Raw genomic sequence first — 19,296 nt, 5'->3', positions numbered from 1 at the left:
AATATTCATGAAATGATCACATAAAATTTTTTACAAAGATCGTAAGAATTTAACCTCCCAAAAAGTCGGTGGGTCGACCAACACTATCCAAAGATGTACATCTGGTGTTAAAAGAGTTTTCATCAACATGAAAACCGTCGTCTTCATTTTGCTGACCTTACCTTATGTCGCCAGGTAACTGTTTTTCTTTCATGTTGCTTCTGGGCAGGGCCCACAAAATTTGACTAAACCTGGCATTCATCACATCGAATTTTAGTAGTTTACATAAACACATGCATTTCAGTGAATAGTATTGTTCAGGTGATGTCATCGTCCCTTCCACCTGACTTTGTCTTATAGTGCAATGCTAGGTAAACCACATTCTGAACACAGCTAAGTTGAAGAAAAAAAAGATTTGAGATAGTCAGGTGCTTCTATGAAAAAAAAAAAATCGCAATAAAGAGGGTAAGAATTTCAGTTCCAGGAAAGTCAACAAAGCACGGCCAGTTCTCAGAGGCGTGTTGTACCGATAAAATGAGCGCCAATATCTAAGTAAGTATTCGTCTTTTTTATTCACATTCCCCTTTGTCGCGAGGAAACTTATTCTATAGATTTGCGAAAATAGGGAGGTTCATAAACCAAGTTCACTTTAAGTTTAATATACCATAAATTTACTTATTAGAAGTGTTACTCTAAATTTTGGTAAAGACTTTTCTATAAGACACTTCTATAAACGAATTTACATTTACATTACAGTTTAGTAAATCTTGGACCCGCTTGCCAAAATATGTGGAACAATGCTGGAAATAACTTGATCGTTCCTGGTGAATTAACTGTTAACCAGGTCAACAACAGAAACCCATTGTTCACCGTGGTTGGAGGAGGAAATGCAAAAGTCAATTCCCCTGTATTTGCCCGATTCCGAGGTATTTAAAGAATATGGCGCCTCCCTCTGTTTTGCTATAAAGCTACTCGCCATAGATAAAAAAAAAATCTACGATACAATTCAGAGCTTTACTAAGCCTTGAAAGTCTACATTCCAAGCGGAATTAGTATGTGTAATCAAATGGCGACGAGTGAAATTGGGAAATAATTTCACGCGCGTTTTCTCAAAGTTCAGATAATTTCTCGAGCCTTCAGGAGAGGGAAATTATCAGAATTTTGACAAGACGCAAGTGAAATTATTTCCTGATTTTACGAGAAAACCATTTGATTACCTTTTAATATCGTGGGTGACAAATTACGTTCACAACCGTAATTGTTTTTATTGGTTTATTCTATCGAAAACCGAGAACACGAAGAAGAATATAGTGTTCGTTTAAAGCATACATTATTGTTAAAGTTCGTAATTTTCTGAGTTTCTTCACAAAAAAATAACTTTCGAATTCTTCGTGCCTGTTAATAATTTTCGGCCGCTTCTTTTAATTTCGTAACTTCTTCAAGGGGTCACTGTCTTAAATCTCGACGCCATCTTGGCTCTGATCGAGATACAAGTGATGTTACCCTGCAATTTTGTAATTTCAAATGTTAAGGAGTAATTTGTCACCAATGATATTAACCACGGATATCTATTCATCCACTGTCGAAATAGATAATCCATGAATATCGATTTGCTCTTTAACCAGGTCATGGTTAGTAGGTCCCCTCTACTAACTATGACCAGATGATAAGTTAGAAACCTTTTATGAGTAATCGGTTTCAAAAGAGGAAAAACAAATTAATCGACTCTGCTTTTCATTGTTAAAGTTTTCTCTTTCAATACAAGTTACCATGAAAAGGAAGCCAGTTTGTAGACAAGTAAAAGCCAGGCAAAAAAACAAAGAAATTGACGCCGTTAACAAAAAACTTGATTCCTAATTGTTAATTCTTACTAACGGTTCATATTTATTATGATTTCAAACAGACATACTGCTTGATTACCAGGCTGTGCCGTTCGTTCTCAATCAGCAACATATCAATAACTTTATAACTGAAGTAACCCAAACAGGTGGACCTATGATGGCGGCCTTGAATTATCTATTAACTCAACCGAATTCACTGCCTCCAGGCGTGGTAAGTTTCTAACCTAGAGAACTGTTCTTTTAAGAAAGCAATATGTTATCCACATGTCCTGAGCATCTGAGTCCTTCAAGAAGATTCGAACCTCAGACCTGTGGAACTTACAGCATGATGCTCTTCTACTAGGCATCACAGAACTCATTTGTGAGCTAACAAGAAATTAGGTCCTCTATTCTACACGAGATCTCAGATGTTTCTCTTTGTCTCTCACATGAGAGAAAGGGACCACATCCTTCATTGCTCGACGCTTAAGCTCTAAATTTACCATCTTTGTCTACCTTTTCATTGCTCGACGCTTAACCTCTTAAATTTACCATCTTTCTCTTCCTTTTCTCTTGATAGTTAACGTTACCTTGAGTTTGCAAATGACCAATTTGGAATGTATAATAATTTCCAGTAATAGAACAATTGTACAAAGACTTTATTTCGAATGCCTCTTCCACAGCTTAAATTTTCCCCAAGTCACTGAATTTCGAAAGGAAAGTCACGATACTGTTCGAAGAAGAGAAAGAGTCCATAACAAAACCCACGTTGCCCGCGTGTTCAATATCTGCCACGTACACACGTCCTTGCAATGATCTAAATTCATTCTTGCGTGCTATCTCAAACAATTCACTATCAAGAACAGACACCTGATGACTATATATTTCATTGTTGACCCTATAATATAGCGAAGCAACAATCAACCTCTAAACCTAGAGGATGTTCTTATTTCTTATTACCTCTCTTCTTTACAATATATTAAAATTTCGAGTGACTTAGCATAAAGGAAGATGTTATTGGTGTCACGAGCGTTGGGCAAAAAATGAAAAACTGAGGGCCCAGGAAAGATTGAAGAAACTTAATGACACTTACGAAACTTAACTTTCAGATCACCTTAGAACAATTCAGATGCGTCTTGGAGAAATTATGGTTTCGAAATAGCGATGGATTTAAACATGTTTTTGTTGGTAAGTGCGGCAAATAAAAATAAGATAGTCTCAAATGGTTTACCGACACGATATCCGCCAGAGAATGTAATTGAAGGAGATTGGTGGCAATCAATGGATGAACTAAGCTTCTCGACACGCTCGTGTATTCCTGGATGGATACAATAAATGTGGTAAAAAGTTAGGCACATTCATCCACTGACTCACCAAATTCTATGCTCCCGTTTTTGTTTATCAGGTAATAAATTTACTAACGCCAACGCTTACAATGGATTTCACAACTGGTACCAGTTCCTTCTTGAGCAAAGAAGAAACCCAACCCAGACGACGAATATCGCTTTTAATCAGCTTGCTTTCACTGGAAACAGACTGGTCAGTATTTTCATGCGAAGCCTATAGGCTCTGTTACTTTACAAGCAAATCTTGAAATCAGTTTCGAACAAATTGCTTTTGATTAAAGAGTCGTTTTGTGATATAGAAGAGGAAAATATTCCTGCAAAAATGCTTCTGTGCGTATCTCCTAGAGGGCAGATAACAAAGTGTAGAGAGAATGAGGCACTAGCGGGAAATTGTTTCTCGAAATAGTCTAGGCCAACGTGACCTTTAGCTTGAACCTTTCAATCCTTGTTTAAAAGAGACGCCGCGGTGTCTCCCATGAAAGCTAGGGAGTAAGCAATAGCATCCTAGCTTGATCTATCGTTCGTTTCCTTAAAAAATTTACTGAAAGAATGATACAATAACGGGGATCCATCAGTGATTATAAAGGACATACAATTTCAAGTCAGTTGTCCATGATATGTCATGGAAGAGTGAAATTCATAAACGTACAACTGTTTACCTCAGATGGTTGTACTTTACATTAGTGTGATCCTCATTGACGCCATGAATATTTCTGTGGCCTTGATATCCAATGGCGTAAATCTAAAATTATAAAGAGGGGAACACTTACTTTCTCTCTTATCTTTTTATCTACAGCCATACTTTTTGCGTAACCTCTCATTCAGATGGAGAGGGGCGACTAAAGCACCACCAGGCGCCAGCAGCAGCATGTTCGTAGGAACCAGTCCAGCATTTGATTTGGCCATGTTTACTGCTTGTGTCTTAAGAGGACGTGCACCCGGCGGAGGAGTCATCGGAGGAAACGGCAAACGAGTTACAGACTGTGAGTGCAACATTCTCGTGCCGGGAGGGCTACCGCAGAGCCTGGTGCGATTTAGGACTGTCGAGGACCCACAGTATGAGCAGGTCGTCACCGCCTATCCAAGAAGTGTACAATAGATAAAAGATTACCGTATTGTGTTACAGCAGAGGAATCATTTTAAACTTCGAAATTTGTATTTAGACGATAAATGTAAGAGAGATGTCCCACTAACAAACGGTAAACAAGTCAGCATGAAATGACACTCGTCATTGGTATGCATCAGTCAAGATCTGAAGCCATTCACGGCGATATTTATAACCGTTGTGTTTAAGTCATCTAATGGCCGGTATCTGGAGGTTTCTCCCCGTTGCAAGTTCGTTCCCAGCCTCCTTTGCAAGTTTACTCCTTGAAGTAAACCAAGTCCCACTGACTAACCTTTACCCGTTTGCTCCTAAATCGTTTGACTCGTTTCCTTAATTCAAGTAGAAAGGTTTCCTTTTTTCAGTCAAAATCATGACACAAATCTGAATAGACCGAGAGTCATTGCTTTTGCATGTCTTTGAAAGATAATGATTGTTGATAGTAAATGTCAAAATCGATCGATTACTAACTCGCAAAAGTCTTTGGGAGCAAACTTGCAATTGGGAGAAACCTTCCTCAAACTCCTTGTGTAGGTAAAGTGATCTCTTTTAAGCTCAGGGGCCAATTCAACGTTAAATCCTGCATCACGAGTAGTTCCCGCGAAAAATCTGGTCCTCAAAAGCTAGTTTTGAAGTTTTACTTTGGATGTTAAAAAGGCTACCAAAATCTACCAAGAAAGTTAACATTATGTTCTCCGTATATTTTGTTATGAAGGATTTTGAACCAAATTTACGGAAATCGATGTTGACTTCCTACATTTTATTAAAAGAAAGGTAAATCGGCAATTTGGTCTTATTTTCTTTTTGTTTTGAAATCTCTTCGATGTGTGAAATAACATTTGTATTCGTACAGACGGACGTTGAAGGAAAACGGATGGAGTTAAGAGGGAATTTTGAGGTTTCTACATAATATTGCTTAATTCTTGAAAAGCTGTCGTAGCCATACTTTATGTTGAAAAAATTAATGTTTTTGAATTAGGAATTGGCCAGGAGATGAATTCTGTTGCCCTTCGAGTCATATTCTGTCCAAGGTAGTCTTAGCGTTACACCGTTATTTCCTACAGGTCTAGTGGCAAACAGGGTGCTAGTCGTTGGGAAGACCGCCTCGCTGGACCTGGAAAGTGTTTGTGAAAAGCCTAGTCCTCGGAAACAGGATTTGTTTCTCGGAAAAATTCGTAGTCATATTGGTGCAATTGTCGCAGCTCCAAAGACTTGCAGCGACTTTTTGGTAAAGCAAAACACACCAAAGGTTTTTCGCAAAGACCTGTTATACTTGTTTCCTAGCGTAGATCGAGTGACTTTAGGACCGGCATAAAAAACATTTCTCACAAAATAAGGTATAGTGACTGCGGTAGGAAAAAAGGGCATCGCAGTATTTGCGTTCTTGAAGCATTCATTTAGTGTCCATTGACTAGTTTCTTCATTGACTCATTCTACTTTCTTGAAAAGTTTTCATGTCTTACTAAAATGGTCACAGGCACAAGCCAAACTGGTGAAATCATTATCAAGAATGTCGTAAAAAGAAATCACTTTAGACCCGAAGAGAAACCAACAGACAAATACGAAAGCCGCAGTTAAACAGTTTGACGTGAAATGATCGTTATCAAGGTCTTTTTCGGCTGATCCCAGTTGCCCTTTGTCGAAAAACAACGGCATGCGATAACGACATGTGAAACCCAATGACTGTGAGAGTAGTCGATATCTTAATTGCCATAACTAAGGTTGACATTTCAAACTAAAAGGACTAGTCTTTTCACGCTTCGTTTGCCAGAAGAACATAATTTATAGGTGCTTTAAGTAAATGGAAATCTCAGTAGCATTAAAGTTGATTTCCCTCGCACTAAAGTTGATTTTTATAAGTGTTCCTGCAAAGATTATACTTCAGTGGCTGACTCACAAAGAAAAAGGATATTAAAAATATGGCTCCTCATGACTGGATAACATTATTCATGTTTTAGCGTCACTTACTAAAAACCTTCCGCTGTGGACCAAAACGTTTAAAGATTCATGAAATGATCACATAAAAACTGTTACAAAGAGCGTAAGAATTTAACCTCCCAAAATCGGTGAGTCGACCAACACATCCCAGAGATATTTCCATTAACACTGAAATCTTCGATCCACATCATAAGTGATTACATCGTGAGACAAATAATAATACATTATTATTATTGTGCTTTACAACCATGAATATGCACAACCTTCTCTATGAAAATTTTCGTTTTCACTGATTTAGCTGACTTTACTTTATGAAGCCATTCATTTAGCGTCCATTGATTAGTTTCTTCACTGACTCACTTTACTTTCTTGACAAGTCTTCATTTCTTACTAAAATGGTGAGAAGCACAGGCCAAACTAGTCAAATCATTATCAATATATTGTAAAAAGAAAAAAGGAACTCTTTAAACCCGAAGAGAAACCAACAATACAACTACAAAAGCCGCAGGTAAACAGTCACTGTTTACGTGACGCCAAATATCAATATTACAGTTTTTTTTCAGGTTGATCCTAATTGCTTTTACACATCATCTAGGAAGTCTGAAAATAATTTTTGGGTGGAGATATTCATTTCAGTAACCATTTGCCCTTTGTCGATAAACTTCAAAACACCATTGGATCAAAACAACGACATGCGACATGCGACATGCGACATGCGATAAGATAATAATAGCAGGTCCACATCAGCTGTTTAGCTGCCACCACTGACCTGCTCTAACAAATAAAGCTTACTTACTTACTAACATGCGAAACCCAATGACTGTGAGAGTAATCAATATCTTAATGGCTATAACAATGGTTGACGTCCTTGTGATTGGATAACATGATTCATCTGTTCAGTGAGTTCTTGAAAACCTTCCGCTGTGGACCAAAACGCTTAAATATTCATGAAATGATCACATAAAAATTGTTACTAAGAGCGTTGGGATTTAATAACCAAAAAAGTCGGTGGGTCGACGAACTCCCAAAGATGTATATCCGGTGTTCGGAGAGAGTTTTTCTTAACATGAAAATCATCGTCTTCATTTTCCTGACTTTACCTTATGTCGCCAGGTAACTGATTTTCTCTCATGTTGTTTTGGCATTCAACGCCGCAACAAATTTTAGTAGTTTACATAAACACATGCATTTCAGTGAATAATATTGTTGACGGTCATATTATCGTCCTTTCCAACTGATTTTGTCTTTTGTGCAATGCAAAGTAAAACACATTCTGAACACAGTTAAGCTGAAGAAAAAAAAAGGATTCAGATATTCAGGTGCCTCAAAAATTATTGCAACAAAGAGATTAAGAATTTCAGTTCCAGGAATGTCAGTAAAGGCACGGCCAGTTCAGAGGCGCGTTGTACCAATTCTTTTCAGACTTCCTAGATGATATGTAAAAGCAACTAGGATCAGCCTGAAAAAACCCGTAATATTGATCATTTGACGTCACGTAAACAGTGACTGTTTACCTGCAGCTTTTGTATTTGTATTGTTGGTTTCTCTTCGGGTTTAAAGAGTTCTTTTCTTCTTTTTACAATTTATTGATAATGATTTGACTAGTTTGGCCTGTGCTTGTCACCATTTTAGTAAGAAATGAAGACTTTTCAAGAAATTAAAGTGAGTCAGTGAAGAAACTAATCAATGGACGCTAAATGAATGGCTACATAAAGCAAAGTCAGCTAAATGGAAACGAAGATTTTCATAGAGAAGGTTGTGCATATGCATCGTGGTAAAGCGCCAATATCTAAGTATTCGTCTTTATCTTACTCACTTTCCCATACGTAGTAAGGTAACTTATTGTCCAGAAGAGGGAGGTTCATAAAACGTGTTCACTTAAAGTTTAATATACCATAAATTTATTACTTAGAAGTGTTACTCTAAATTTTGGTAAAGACTTTTCTATAAGACACTTCTATAAACGAATTTACATTTACATTACAGTTTAGTAAATCTTGGACCCGCTTGCCAGAATATGTGGAACAATGCTGGAAATAACTTGATCGTTCCTGGTGAATTAACTGTTAACCAGGTCGCCAACGGAAACACATTGTTCTCCGTGGTTGGAGGAGGAGGTGCAAAAGTCAATTCCCCTATATTTGCCCGATTCCGAGGTATTTAAAGAATATGGCGCCTCCCTTTGTTTTGCTATAAAGCTACTCGCCATAGATAGAAAAAAAATATATATGATACAATTCAGAGCTTTACTAAGCCTTGAAAGTCTACATCCCAAGCGGAGTTAACCACGGATATCTATTCATCCAGTGTCGAATTAGTAGGAAAAGGGGGTTTCTGGCACATTTTTCAAATAACCTTAAAAACAAGGCAGTTTTGAAGGACATTTTGAAAAATGATTTTAATTTTTTATCTCATTTAAAAATGAACAACGATGATTTTAAGGCAAAATGATTGGCGCAGTTTTTCCTTCAAAAATGAAAGAAAAATTGAAGAGTTTTGAGATTACATTGATCCTCAAGACAATCTCAAAATTCGTTTGAACCATCAGAAAAAACTAATTACAATATCTCAGAAATAATCCCCCCCCAAAAAAAAACATAGAGGCTTATGAAGCATTCTCTTCATCGAATTCCTTCAGGAGGTAGCTCAGTTTTAGGTGGAACAATCTGAAGCTCTTCTCTGACAAATCCTCGCTGACAAATCCATTCACAAGTGCTTTTTCGATATTGAAAACTTTTAGAGACCAGATTGGATCTGTTGCTTGTCTTTGTCCACCTTCTAACTCGCCAGGAGCATAGAGATATCTCAGGTTTTTTGAATAGTCAAGTCTCTTTTCTTTCAAGCCAACAGGTCTTGAATACGAAGTTGAACTCCTTGCGTCAACCACCTTTTCTTTGATTGCGTCAATTGGTTTCTTTCCAGTCAATCTAGTCTCCTCACGATTCAATGCTGAAACAGCTTCTGGAAGCCTCTTCGCCCATTCTGTTGATCTCGTTCTGTCGTTGAAGTTAATCTCTTGGCCGTATTGGAAACTAAAAAGGCGCTCACCCAAAGTTCGATGAAATCGCTCAACTATCCCTTGATCTCTATGAACGTTTACGTTTCCTCTTCTAATTCTCACATCATGCTTTGCCATCTCTTTAGTTGTTTCACCCATGAATTCACGTCCAGGATCAACCTGCAGAATTTTTGGCCATCTCAATGGTCCTCTCTTGTAAATTATCTGAAAATCCTTTGAGACCTCAGAAGATTCTTTTGAGGTGAGAGGCTCAGCAGCCTTGAATCTGCTCCCAACATCGACCACTGTCAATGCATATTTATAGACCTTTCTAAAAAGTTTGTCATGAGGAAGGAAAAGAAGATCGGCCTGATGAACTGCATTTGGAAAATCAACAGCAAACGTTAGCCGTGGGATATGCTTAGGTGCAGGCAAATAAATCTGCCAGATGGCTTGTCTCATTAGCCAAAACTTTGCAACATCTTCAGGAACCCGAGCTTCTTCTGCCAACTTTTTCATTGCACCCAATCCCTTCCAAAATCCTTTCGGGCCATAGTAAACTCTTGAAAGTTTTCTCTCCATTTTTCTTTTGCTTTTGACTTGCAGCCAATCCCAAAGCCAAAGCCATTCCTCCGGCATAAATCATTTCACCTAGCTTCTGTTGTGCGCTCGGCTTGTAGAAGTTAGAAAAATGTGGTTCTTTCATATCGAGCTCTTCACTATTTGCTTTGTTGTAAAGCTTTAAAGCGCAATCTGTATCAACCAAATTTTGTTCTGCCTCTTTTTTGATTCGATCGTTTGCTGCAATCCAATCGAGAAGCTTTGTTCGATTCTCTTGATAATTCTCATAAGCTGCCTGGTATTTTTCTACAGCAAGATCATGTCTCTTCTTCTCTTCTTCAACACTATTTTTATCTCCACTCAAATATTTTGCGAGATAGCTCCCACCAACAAATGCAGTTGCATTGATGAGTGCTCCTCCAATCATTATTGCTATGCTTGCCATTTTATTAATCATCATCGTTATTTTTGAAGAATCGCTCTGCCTATCTCACTCCGCTTATCTCGTGAAACAATATAAAGACATCCATTGTGACTGTCTTAATATTCACTGACTGCCGAACATTTCTTAAGATGGCAAAATCTTCTGTTCTTCAAGATATTTTATGCTGCGATTGATCTAGCGATCACGAGAGTGAACTTTACATAGTTCATGAGATTTGAACTCGGATCAGAATTCCTCGGTTCTTTGATAACTCTCTTTGCTACCCATCCAACTCCAGCAGCCTATCCAGTCAATGTAGCTGAATCAGTCAAAGTTTTCAAAAGTGTATTCGACATTTTTATTCGGAAGACAAAAAAAATCAATCCATTGGTTTTACTTCTTTTAGAATTTGAGACAACTCCGCTGATTCCCCGCAGAGACGCGCTGAATTTGCCTTGGTTCTGGCTATAGTTCTGGGTTTGGTCATGGTTTTACGAGCTCCATCAACTCTTTCCTTTTATAGTACAGTCCAGCCAGTGAAAGAGCAATACTTGCTACTGAAAGAATTTGAGTGAGTGAGAATGATGATGATGATGATGGCTCTGGTTTTGGTTCTGGTTCTGGCTCTAGGTTTGGCTGCTTCGAAGCATTCACCTTTTTTTGCTCTCTAACTCTTCTGTTATGTTCAGCAAGCTTTTTCCCTGCAGCGACACGCACTGGATCTTTTTTCGGTTTCGTCTAATTTTTATCATCAATTATCGCCATCAATTATCAAAAATCGCAATTGATTCCATCACAGTCGGTAATTCTACCATTCAGCCTCTCAACAGTGTTCGAAACCTGGGTTCCTGGTTTGACTCCAATATGTCCATGTCCATTCACATTGGTAAGATCTGCAGCAAAGCTTTTCATGGATTGTATAAAATTCGCCAAATTAGGAAATTCCTCAGTCCTGAGTCCACGAAGACTCTTGTTCACGCATTTGTGACTTCGCATTTAGACTATTGCAACTCCCTTTTATTTGGCGTACCCAAGTACCAGACAGAGCGTCTTCAGAAGGTACTTAACGCCGCTGCTCGACTAATTTTTAGGATTCCCAAGTTTCACCACATCTCGTCCGCCTTATATAATCTTCACTGGCTTCCTGTGGCTTATCGCGTCCATTTTAAGTTGTTACTTTTAATTTATAAAGCTTTAAATAACCAAGGCCCACTATACATAAAAGAATATCTGCAGCCACACAGTGTCAAGGGTCATCAGCTACGTTCCTGCGATCAGGGTCTCCTTAAGGTCCCAAGAACTAAGACCTTTGGTGATCGTGCCTTTGCCCGTTCTGGACCTTTTTTGTGGAACGAACTGCCGCTTGAAATTCGAAACAGTCCAAGTGTAACGATTTTTAAGTCAAAGCTTAAGACACATCTATTCAAGCTGGCTTACAGTTTGTTTTGATATTTTGTCGTTTATCATTTTAATATTTGTAGTTAATAATGTTGTAAAGCGCTTTAGAATATTTTATAATTTTAGCGCTTTAGAAATGTAAATTATTATTATTATTATTATTATCAGTTGAAGTGACTTGTTGTGCTGGCGGCGATTGCGACGGCTCTGCCGGCTGTTTTGTCGGCGGCGACTGCTTTGCTGGATCTTGAGATTCTTTTTCTTCCATTTTATTTCTTGTTACGTTATTGTTAAGTTCTTATTGAAGTTCTTATTGAAGTTCTTATTCAAGTTCTTATTCAAGTTCTTATTCAAGTTCTCATTCAAGTTCTCATTCAAGTTCTCATTCAAGTTCTCATTCAAGTTCTCATTCAAGTTCTCATTCAAGTTCTCATTCAAGTTCTCATTCAAGTTCTCATTCAAGTTCTCATTCAAGTTCTCATTCAAGTTCTCATTCAAGTTCTCATTCAAGTTCTCATTCAAGTTCTTATTCAAGTTCTTATTCATGTTCTTATTCAAGTTCTCTTTCAGGTTCTTCACAAATACTTTCTACTTCAATATTAACCACATTTGGTTTTAAGGGAACTTCAACATTTTTGGCAGTGAGAAGAGCAGCACTTGCGATCGCCATGTACTTTCCATACTTTAAACTCAAGCATCCTGCAATCATTCCGAGTTCTCTCTTCACAATGAAGTCATCGTTTAGGTCTTTCATGTGCTTTCCTTCATCAACAGGGAGAAAATACGCCAACGCTTTACACGAAAGCTGAAGAAATGTGTCGACTATCGCATCGCAAGTCGTTGAAGAGATTGAGGCTTCATATCTTTTGAAGCACTTCCTCGGCAACATCTTTTCCGAAAGCCTTTTGACTTGATCCTGGGTGAGAGAAACACCAATCATTTCCTTTGCTCTTCCACTCGCAACGAGAACAGCAAGTTGCTCTCGGTGATCTGAATCACTTGTGGGTTCTGCTTCAAGAATGTTCATAGCGATAATATCTGTGATTGCTTCTTGTTCTTTGCTCGCTTCGTTCATCTCTATTTTATTTCTTTTTCAAATTTTATATCGAAGGGATGGCAAAGTGATAAAATCAGATGAGAATATTTCTCATTCTTCAGCTTTGTTATTAATTCAATTTGCCCTTCTTTCGTCAAATCACCTGCATAATCATCAAATGTCGCCTTCATGTCCTTGGCCGAAGGCGTGTAGAATAGAACCAGTGCAGCAATGTTTTCTCAGAATGGTTTTGCGATACCTGTCATCTGCTGTGTGAGCACCCAAACGCCGATTCCCTTATGTCTTGCGCTGAATGCTAAATTCACGAGTTCATTTGTCCTCTGCTTCACATCTTTCGAAGCAGCACAGTCATCAAGGATGATAAGTGTATTAGTTCCCTCATAAACAAAACTAATAAGTTTGAGACAAAAATCAATCTGGTTTTGGAGTGGAGTCAAGATAAAGAGGTCCTTGTCTAAATCTCCAAAATTATCATAAGTTTTGTTGTGGATGAATGTTTGACAAATCAAAAAAATGTAATCGAATTTCTGATTGAATTTGTTGCTCAAAAGATTGACGACATATTTTGTCTTTCCTGAATTTGTTGGTCTAACTATTAATGCATTGAAAGGAATATTCTGAGGATTCATATTTTATAGTGGCCATGTGAAAAAGCTGAGATCTTGTCTTCTCTTATGATTCTCTTATCATCATTTACGCTCAAAGCAATCTTGTTGATGGTCTCACTGAATATCTCATGTCTGTGCGATCTGATTACATTCATCTTTCTCATTTGTATCTTTCCGCTAAATAAGCACTTTTTGTAAGTAGTCTTCGTGAGTTATATTCTTCTTTATCACAATCTTCTTGATTCCCTTGTACTTCTTCTCTTCTTTGCCCTCAAGAGTCTTGCAGCTGTAAAGTTTTGCTCTCAATCCAACAAACTCCTCAATGATCTTTCCACTAGCCTCATCTTTCATCATACCTACAACCTTTTTGTTGCAACCAGTTGGGATTTTTGAAATGTGGCCTTTCGGAAAGTTGCTGGTGTCAAACTTTTCTTCAACATCTACTGCTATGTCCTTGTAGAAGTCTTCAGTTTCAATCTCATACACGAGACTGTCAGTGTCTGTGAAAAGAAGCTTGGCGTTATCTCCATATTTCTTTTTTATGTAGCTGTAGTGGAAATCGTACATGAAAGTCTTGCTGAGATCAAGAATAGCCATTCCACAGAAAACTGGCTTGTCGAACTTTATTGATGTTCTCCCCATATGTATTGCAATGAGATTTTCGTCAAATATAGTGCAATGCTTGAAGTTTGGTTTTGCTGAAAGCTTTTGTGCTTTCTTTCGATGGTTGAGAAGCCTCACATCAACTCGTTTCCTGATGTTTTCCATTGTTTTTCCAAACACAGAGTTGTTCATCAACTTCAAGAAATCCTTTTCAAATTCATTCTTTGCATTCGTGCGCAAATTTGTGTTGAGCTCTATACAACTTTTCAGCCAAGGTTCTTTTTCAAATTTGATTCCTCTGTAAATCTTTTTCAGTCTCAAGCCGAGTTCAAGGCACTGTTTGAGATTCTGGTGATGAATGATATATTTCTTCTTATCGTTCAGATTTGGCAGAAGCTTCTCGACTTTGTTTGAGCTGATCATGATTCTCCCTGGAGCAAGAGGATAATCGTTGTGAAAATCATGAAGCTTTTTTGGGTATTCAAGATCCACTCCAAGAATGCAGGGAATGTTTCCCTCGCTCGCTCTCCAGTCTCCAATCTCTGTTTGACTCATCCATTTGAAACCTCTGACAGGAAGAGGTTTGCACATTGCCCATCCATAAAGATTGTTTGCGTCAAGATAAGTCAGATATTTTGATGGTTTTTCTCTGTCAAACTTTAAATTCATGTATTTGTTGTTTGCTTTCCCATAGCGATTTGGGGTCGTTGAGATTCCTCCACGAATTCCTTTCTCAAACATCAGAAGCATGTCTGGATCACTAAACAGCTCAAGCTCAACTTTTGTCACCTTCAATGCTGCATCCCAAGCCAATCCAGGAGCAGTGTAATACGAAGCAGGATCGAGATTCTAATTCTCAAGGCAGACGTTTCTGAATTCTTCAAACACATCTGCAAGCAAGAGAACATCTGATTTGAGATAAAGATCATGATAATCACCCATGTTCTTCATCTTGAACTCATTCCAGATTTTCTTTGCGTGCTCATAATCTTCTTCACTTATATCACAGTCATTCAGCTTTGAGTAAAACTCTCTTTTTGGTGGAGGTTCTGTTTCTCCGAACTTTTCAATGCCGCTCATGTAATCAAATGAATACACTCCCTTTCTTGAGATCAACTCGATTTAACCGTCTCTAAACACCTCCCCAGTTTTCTTCAGCTTATCATGGCTCAGATTACTAACCGTTTTATCGAGAGAAGAAGCCACCAACTTTAAACTATCGATAAAGCGAAGCTCAGTCTTGATGTCAACTTCTTCTTCTTCTTTGTTGGTGTAAGAGCCAACAGCAACAGATTTGCTAAAGCTGATGTACTTCTCTTCATTATAGCGAATGTATTTTATGTCTCCCTCAGTCTTTCCAAGATTCTTGACGAAAAGATAAGAGTCATAACCAGCCAAGTTGTGAAATATAACAGGAGTGAACTTTGGCTTTGCGAATTGAAAATTGCAATTTCTGTGTGCAGCTCTTCTATACTTGCCAATGAAATGACAGTGATCTCTAACTTTGTCGCGCGAGTTGCCAATCAAAGCGAGCACAAAAGGATCAGTGGGGAAAGACTCACCATATATCCAACAGCACTTCGCCGCATTGAACATTTTCTTGTCTTCATCAGTGAAGATCATCCTCTTTTTAAAGTCAAATTCTTTGTGAATCTTCTTGATGTTCTCTTCTAGCATTTCAACAAAGATCTGAGCAACAAAAGATTTCAGAGAAATTGCCAAAGGCTGTGGAATAAAATACAAAAACAAGATTCCAAGCAAAGAATTGAAAGAAATGCTCGGCTACTGTCCAAACGGAAGGTTGAAGTGAGTGATTAAACGAGTTTTCGCAAAGAATATCAATCACTCGGAGAAGCCGCCAAAGATTGTGGAATTTCAATTTCTTCCGCTATCAAATATGCACTGGATAATCGGAGAAATCTCATCAAGAGAAGATCGGACCAGAAAATATTTTATGTGAGAGAAATATGACTGGCTTAAATTTTTTACACGAATTTGCATTTCGACAGATTTCAAAAGCCGAATTTTTTAGTGTGATGTCTTTCAGCGTGGGTGATTGCTAAAAGCTTCCTGGGAGATTACATCAGAATTTCAAAGAAATGACAACCACGTGCTTTTCGTGTGGCGTGAAAGAACGTACTTTTAACCAGCTAGTCGTTTATTTAAAATATCCGTGTGTGCGAAGAACTACCCTCTGAAGATGAACAGCCCATCCGTCTTCTCAGAGGAAGAAGAACGTATGTTTACGAGTGAAGAAGATGATGAAAGAGAGGAGCAAGAAGAGATTATCGAAGAAGACGATGAAAACAATAATCTCAATGAGGAGCAAGAAGAGATTCTAAACGAACACATCAATTACCATGAAGAAATGAAATCCTTTATAGAAAATTTTCTTGAGGAGGCCCGAGCGGAGGCATTGAAGGAGCGAGATCCCTTCTCAAAGATAAGCCGAAAAAACCGGATGGTTTTTTCGGCTTAACCTAACCCTAACTAACCCTAACCCTAACTAAGGATGGCAGAATTTTTATTTTCTGTCTTAAAGGCTGGCCCCACAGAAGCGCAAACAAATGCTTATTTCGAAAGTCGACGTCCGAATTCAACACCACTAAGCGTTAGACTTCCTGCGGCGATGGCCATTCCTGAAACTTGGGAAGCTGCGGCCACTTGCATAAAAGCGGTCAACGCGGCAATCGATCGTTCACAACTACTCGAAAAAAGAGTTGGACTTGGTTTTTTTATGGAAAAAGGCGAAGATCTTTTCAGAGATGCAAAACTTCTGGGCAGAGTAAAGGGAACCTTTGAAAATGGATTCACGAAAACATTGGTTTTTTCATCAAGTTACACCAGAAAGCTTAGAGCTATTGCAAGGGTAATTCATGATTACCCAAAACTTTATAGACTCAACATGTCGGCAGCTGATGCCTACAAGCGGCTGCCAGACATCAGAACGATGCTGGAAGTTGAAAAGTACAGGGTGGCATGGTCTTCAAGCTAAAAATATCATTGTGATGACTAAGCGAATGTATTAATTTCATGACTTTTTTTCCTTGACAACCGCGCTCATACAGGAGCGCCGTTTCTAAGCAAATGTGTTAATTTGATTTTTTCTTTTTCTTTGACAACCGCGCTCATACAGGAGCGCCGTTTCTAAGCAAATGTGTTAATTTGATTTTTTCTTTTTTCTTGACAACCGCGCTCATACAGGAGCGCCGTTTCTAAGCAAATGTGTTAATTCATGATTTTTGTGTTGAAACAAAGAAAACCCACGCGATCTTTTGTTGACTTCGATTATCAACTCTTTGCGAGTGTAAGCAGAAAGCCCAATTTTTTGGATATTCTTTTTTTACTTCCTCTCTGAGAGTTGTAGTCTCTTCCTCATCTTTCTCTGAAGAATTTCGTGAATTATTTTTTCTGAGTTCTTTTTTCGATGAATAATATTGATAAATTTCATTCAATATCAAAGCGAATTCGGCATCTGTTATCGAAGAGTCTTTCAAGGCCTTTGACACGAGTCTGCTGATTGTTCGTTGCTTCGCCTCAGCGAGAGAGACGGTTTTTTCATGTTTTTCAGTCTTTTTCACGAGAGATTTGTTCGCGAGAGTCGTCGCGGCAGACGCGAAAGCAAACAAACCTGCAATGCTTGTCAAAGGCACAGAAATTATAATTCCGACACCGCTCAAAGTACCTGCCAAACCACCTATCCACAAAAGAGCTGCCGTGAATGATGTGACTGACGATGTTATGCGGCACACAGCTTTTACTCTGTTGTATTTTTTTGCGACTTTCTGGTGATGTGAAATCTCATTTTCAATTTCCTTCTGGCAATCACAAATCTTTTTCATCCTAAAATCAAGCGGTGGAATCATGCTTCCTGAGTCGTTCCGTGAATTTGGGAGAGAAGGATACAGCGGTGGTGCACTTGGTAAAATATTTTCAGCAGACATTTTTTGTAATTAGATTATCTCAATCTCAAACCTCATTGGCATTCCATTGAAATCAATTATTTTGTCATTTTCCTCAGTCACAGAGATCTTCATTGATGTGATGTCATTCCTTTGAGATACTTTTCGCGGTGACTGGGTTTCAGGAAAATAGTTCACCCTCTCAAAGGGTTCTCCTGCAGTGTCAAAACACGCAAGAACTTGTGACGGCTTTCCATTGAAAAGGTTTTCATTCTCATCCAAAAGGTCATAGCGGACAAGATAGTAGTTAAATGATGAAAAATCTTTTACAAAATTGATTTTTTGCAAACGCCGTTTAATTCCAAGAAGATCAGCCAGATCATTATCAAGAACAATCTTCTTGTTTTGAGGATTTTTACTTTCCAAACTTGCCCTTGAAGCATTCAGTCGAACTTTGACTCCTTCGTTTTTCAATCTATCTTCAAGAGCTTCGCCAAGGCTTTTCAGTGAATAATTTCCTTCAGGAATTGTATTTACAGATGAATTGTCTTGAGCATCAAATACAGAGATTTCTCCAGAGCGACTCAAGCAGTGCCATGAGTTGTAAAGAGAACAGCTCACCAGCCTGATATGCTCACCAAGATTCAAAAGAGGTTCTTTGAAGAGAACTGTGAAATCATTTGAAACTTCAATAATTGTCAACAAAACCATTTTGATTTAAAAAAAAACAAATTAAAATGTTCATTGCGTGGTTTAGATCAGATGAAGCAAAAAGAATTGCTGCGAAAAAAAGAACAAAGGCCTGGAATGATTTCCAAGCACAATATCCCAACGCAGATTTGAGCAAGTTTAATGTGCAAGTAACATCCTTTAGCAAAAAAAAAGGGAAAAGCAGAAATTTACTTGAATCGAGCTGATGGTGTTCAGACTAGCGTCTCAGGATCAATCAGAAAAGACTGGGGTGATGAAATGAAGCGCGCGCTTGGAATAGCAGGATTTCCCATCGAGCTCACTTTGAATCCTTCTGCAATTAAGGACGTTCCAGCAGTTCCATTTCACGAGACTTCGACAAGTCACCTTAATGAAGAGATAAAGATATTTGTCACCCCAAATCAATATTTCGAAGAAAAATTCAGAGACTTGATCAGCAGGGATTTGCTAAAGCAAAGGCATAGAAAAAACCAGGAAAGATTTATTACTCGACGTTTCGGGGTCATCGTGACTCCATTATCAAGAGACTAGTTTAAAAACATGCAAATAAGGAAAGGTACAAGAATAGCATAAATTAGACTGAACGGCTTAAACAAACACCTTGGCGCGGATGGAATCCGTTTGCACGTTCAGTGTTGGCTTACGCATGCGAATATACAACATTTCATTAACAAGGCAATCAAATTTGCCGTTACATTTCGTGATGACGTTGAATTGCTCGATCAAGCGTTCAGGCATTTCACTATTGTGCTGGAGGTGGTAGTGTTTGTAGATAGAAGATGATTTCCTTGTGTGCCCTTCTACGCGCTCGTGTAAGTGACCACGAGTATAGCCCACATACCCTGCATC

The 19,296-nt window shown here is 38.3% G+C and overlaps 1 protein-coding gene and 1 pseudogene across 2 annotated transcripts in view; one reads left to right on the top strand and one right to left on the bottom strand.

Annotated features, from left to right (window-relative positions):
• The first annotated feature begins 55 nt into the window (after nucleotides 1–55).
• Nucleotides 56–19,296, top strand: part of LOC111325481 (poly(U)-specific endoribonuclease-A) — a 33,318-nt gene continuing 14,077 nt past the window's right edge. The window contains exons 1-6 of one of the 2 annotated variants that reach the window (XM_088735144.1): nucleotides 56–174; nucleotides 736–905; nucleotides 1,883–2,031; nucleotides 2,909–2,987; nucleotides 3,205–3,338; nucleotides 3,942–4,947. In XM_088735144.1, coding sequence (XP_088591270.1) covers nucleotides 128–174; nucleotides 736–905; nucleotides 1,883–2,031; nucleotides 2,909–2,987; nucleotides 3,205–3,338; nucleotides 3,942–4,244 — 882 coding nt within the window. In that variant the 5' untranslated portion in view covers nucleotides 56–127 and the 3' untranslated portion in view covers nucleotides 4,245–4,947. Of the gene's footprint in view, nucleotides 175–230; nucleotides 906–1,882; nucleotides 2,032–2,908; nucleotides 2,988–3,204; nucleotides 3,339–3,941; nucleotides 4,948–19,296 lie in introns of those variants that run through there. The other variant, XM_022929297.2, reaches the window with a different exon arrangement.
• Nucleotides 13,062–13,843, bottom strand: LOC148722644 (uncharacterized; annotated as a pseudogene).

Source organism: Stylophora pistillata, chromosome 10 (assembly GCF_964205215.1).
Source record: "Stylophora pistillata chromosome 10, jaStyPist1.2, whole genome shotgun sequence".
In the NCBI taxonomy this organism is placed as follows: domain Eukaryota; kingdom Metazoa; phylum Cnidaria; class Anthozoa; order Scleractinia; family Pocilloporidae; genus Stylophora; species Stylophora pistillata.
This window is presented reverse-complemented; position numbering and strand designations above follow the sequence as displayed.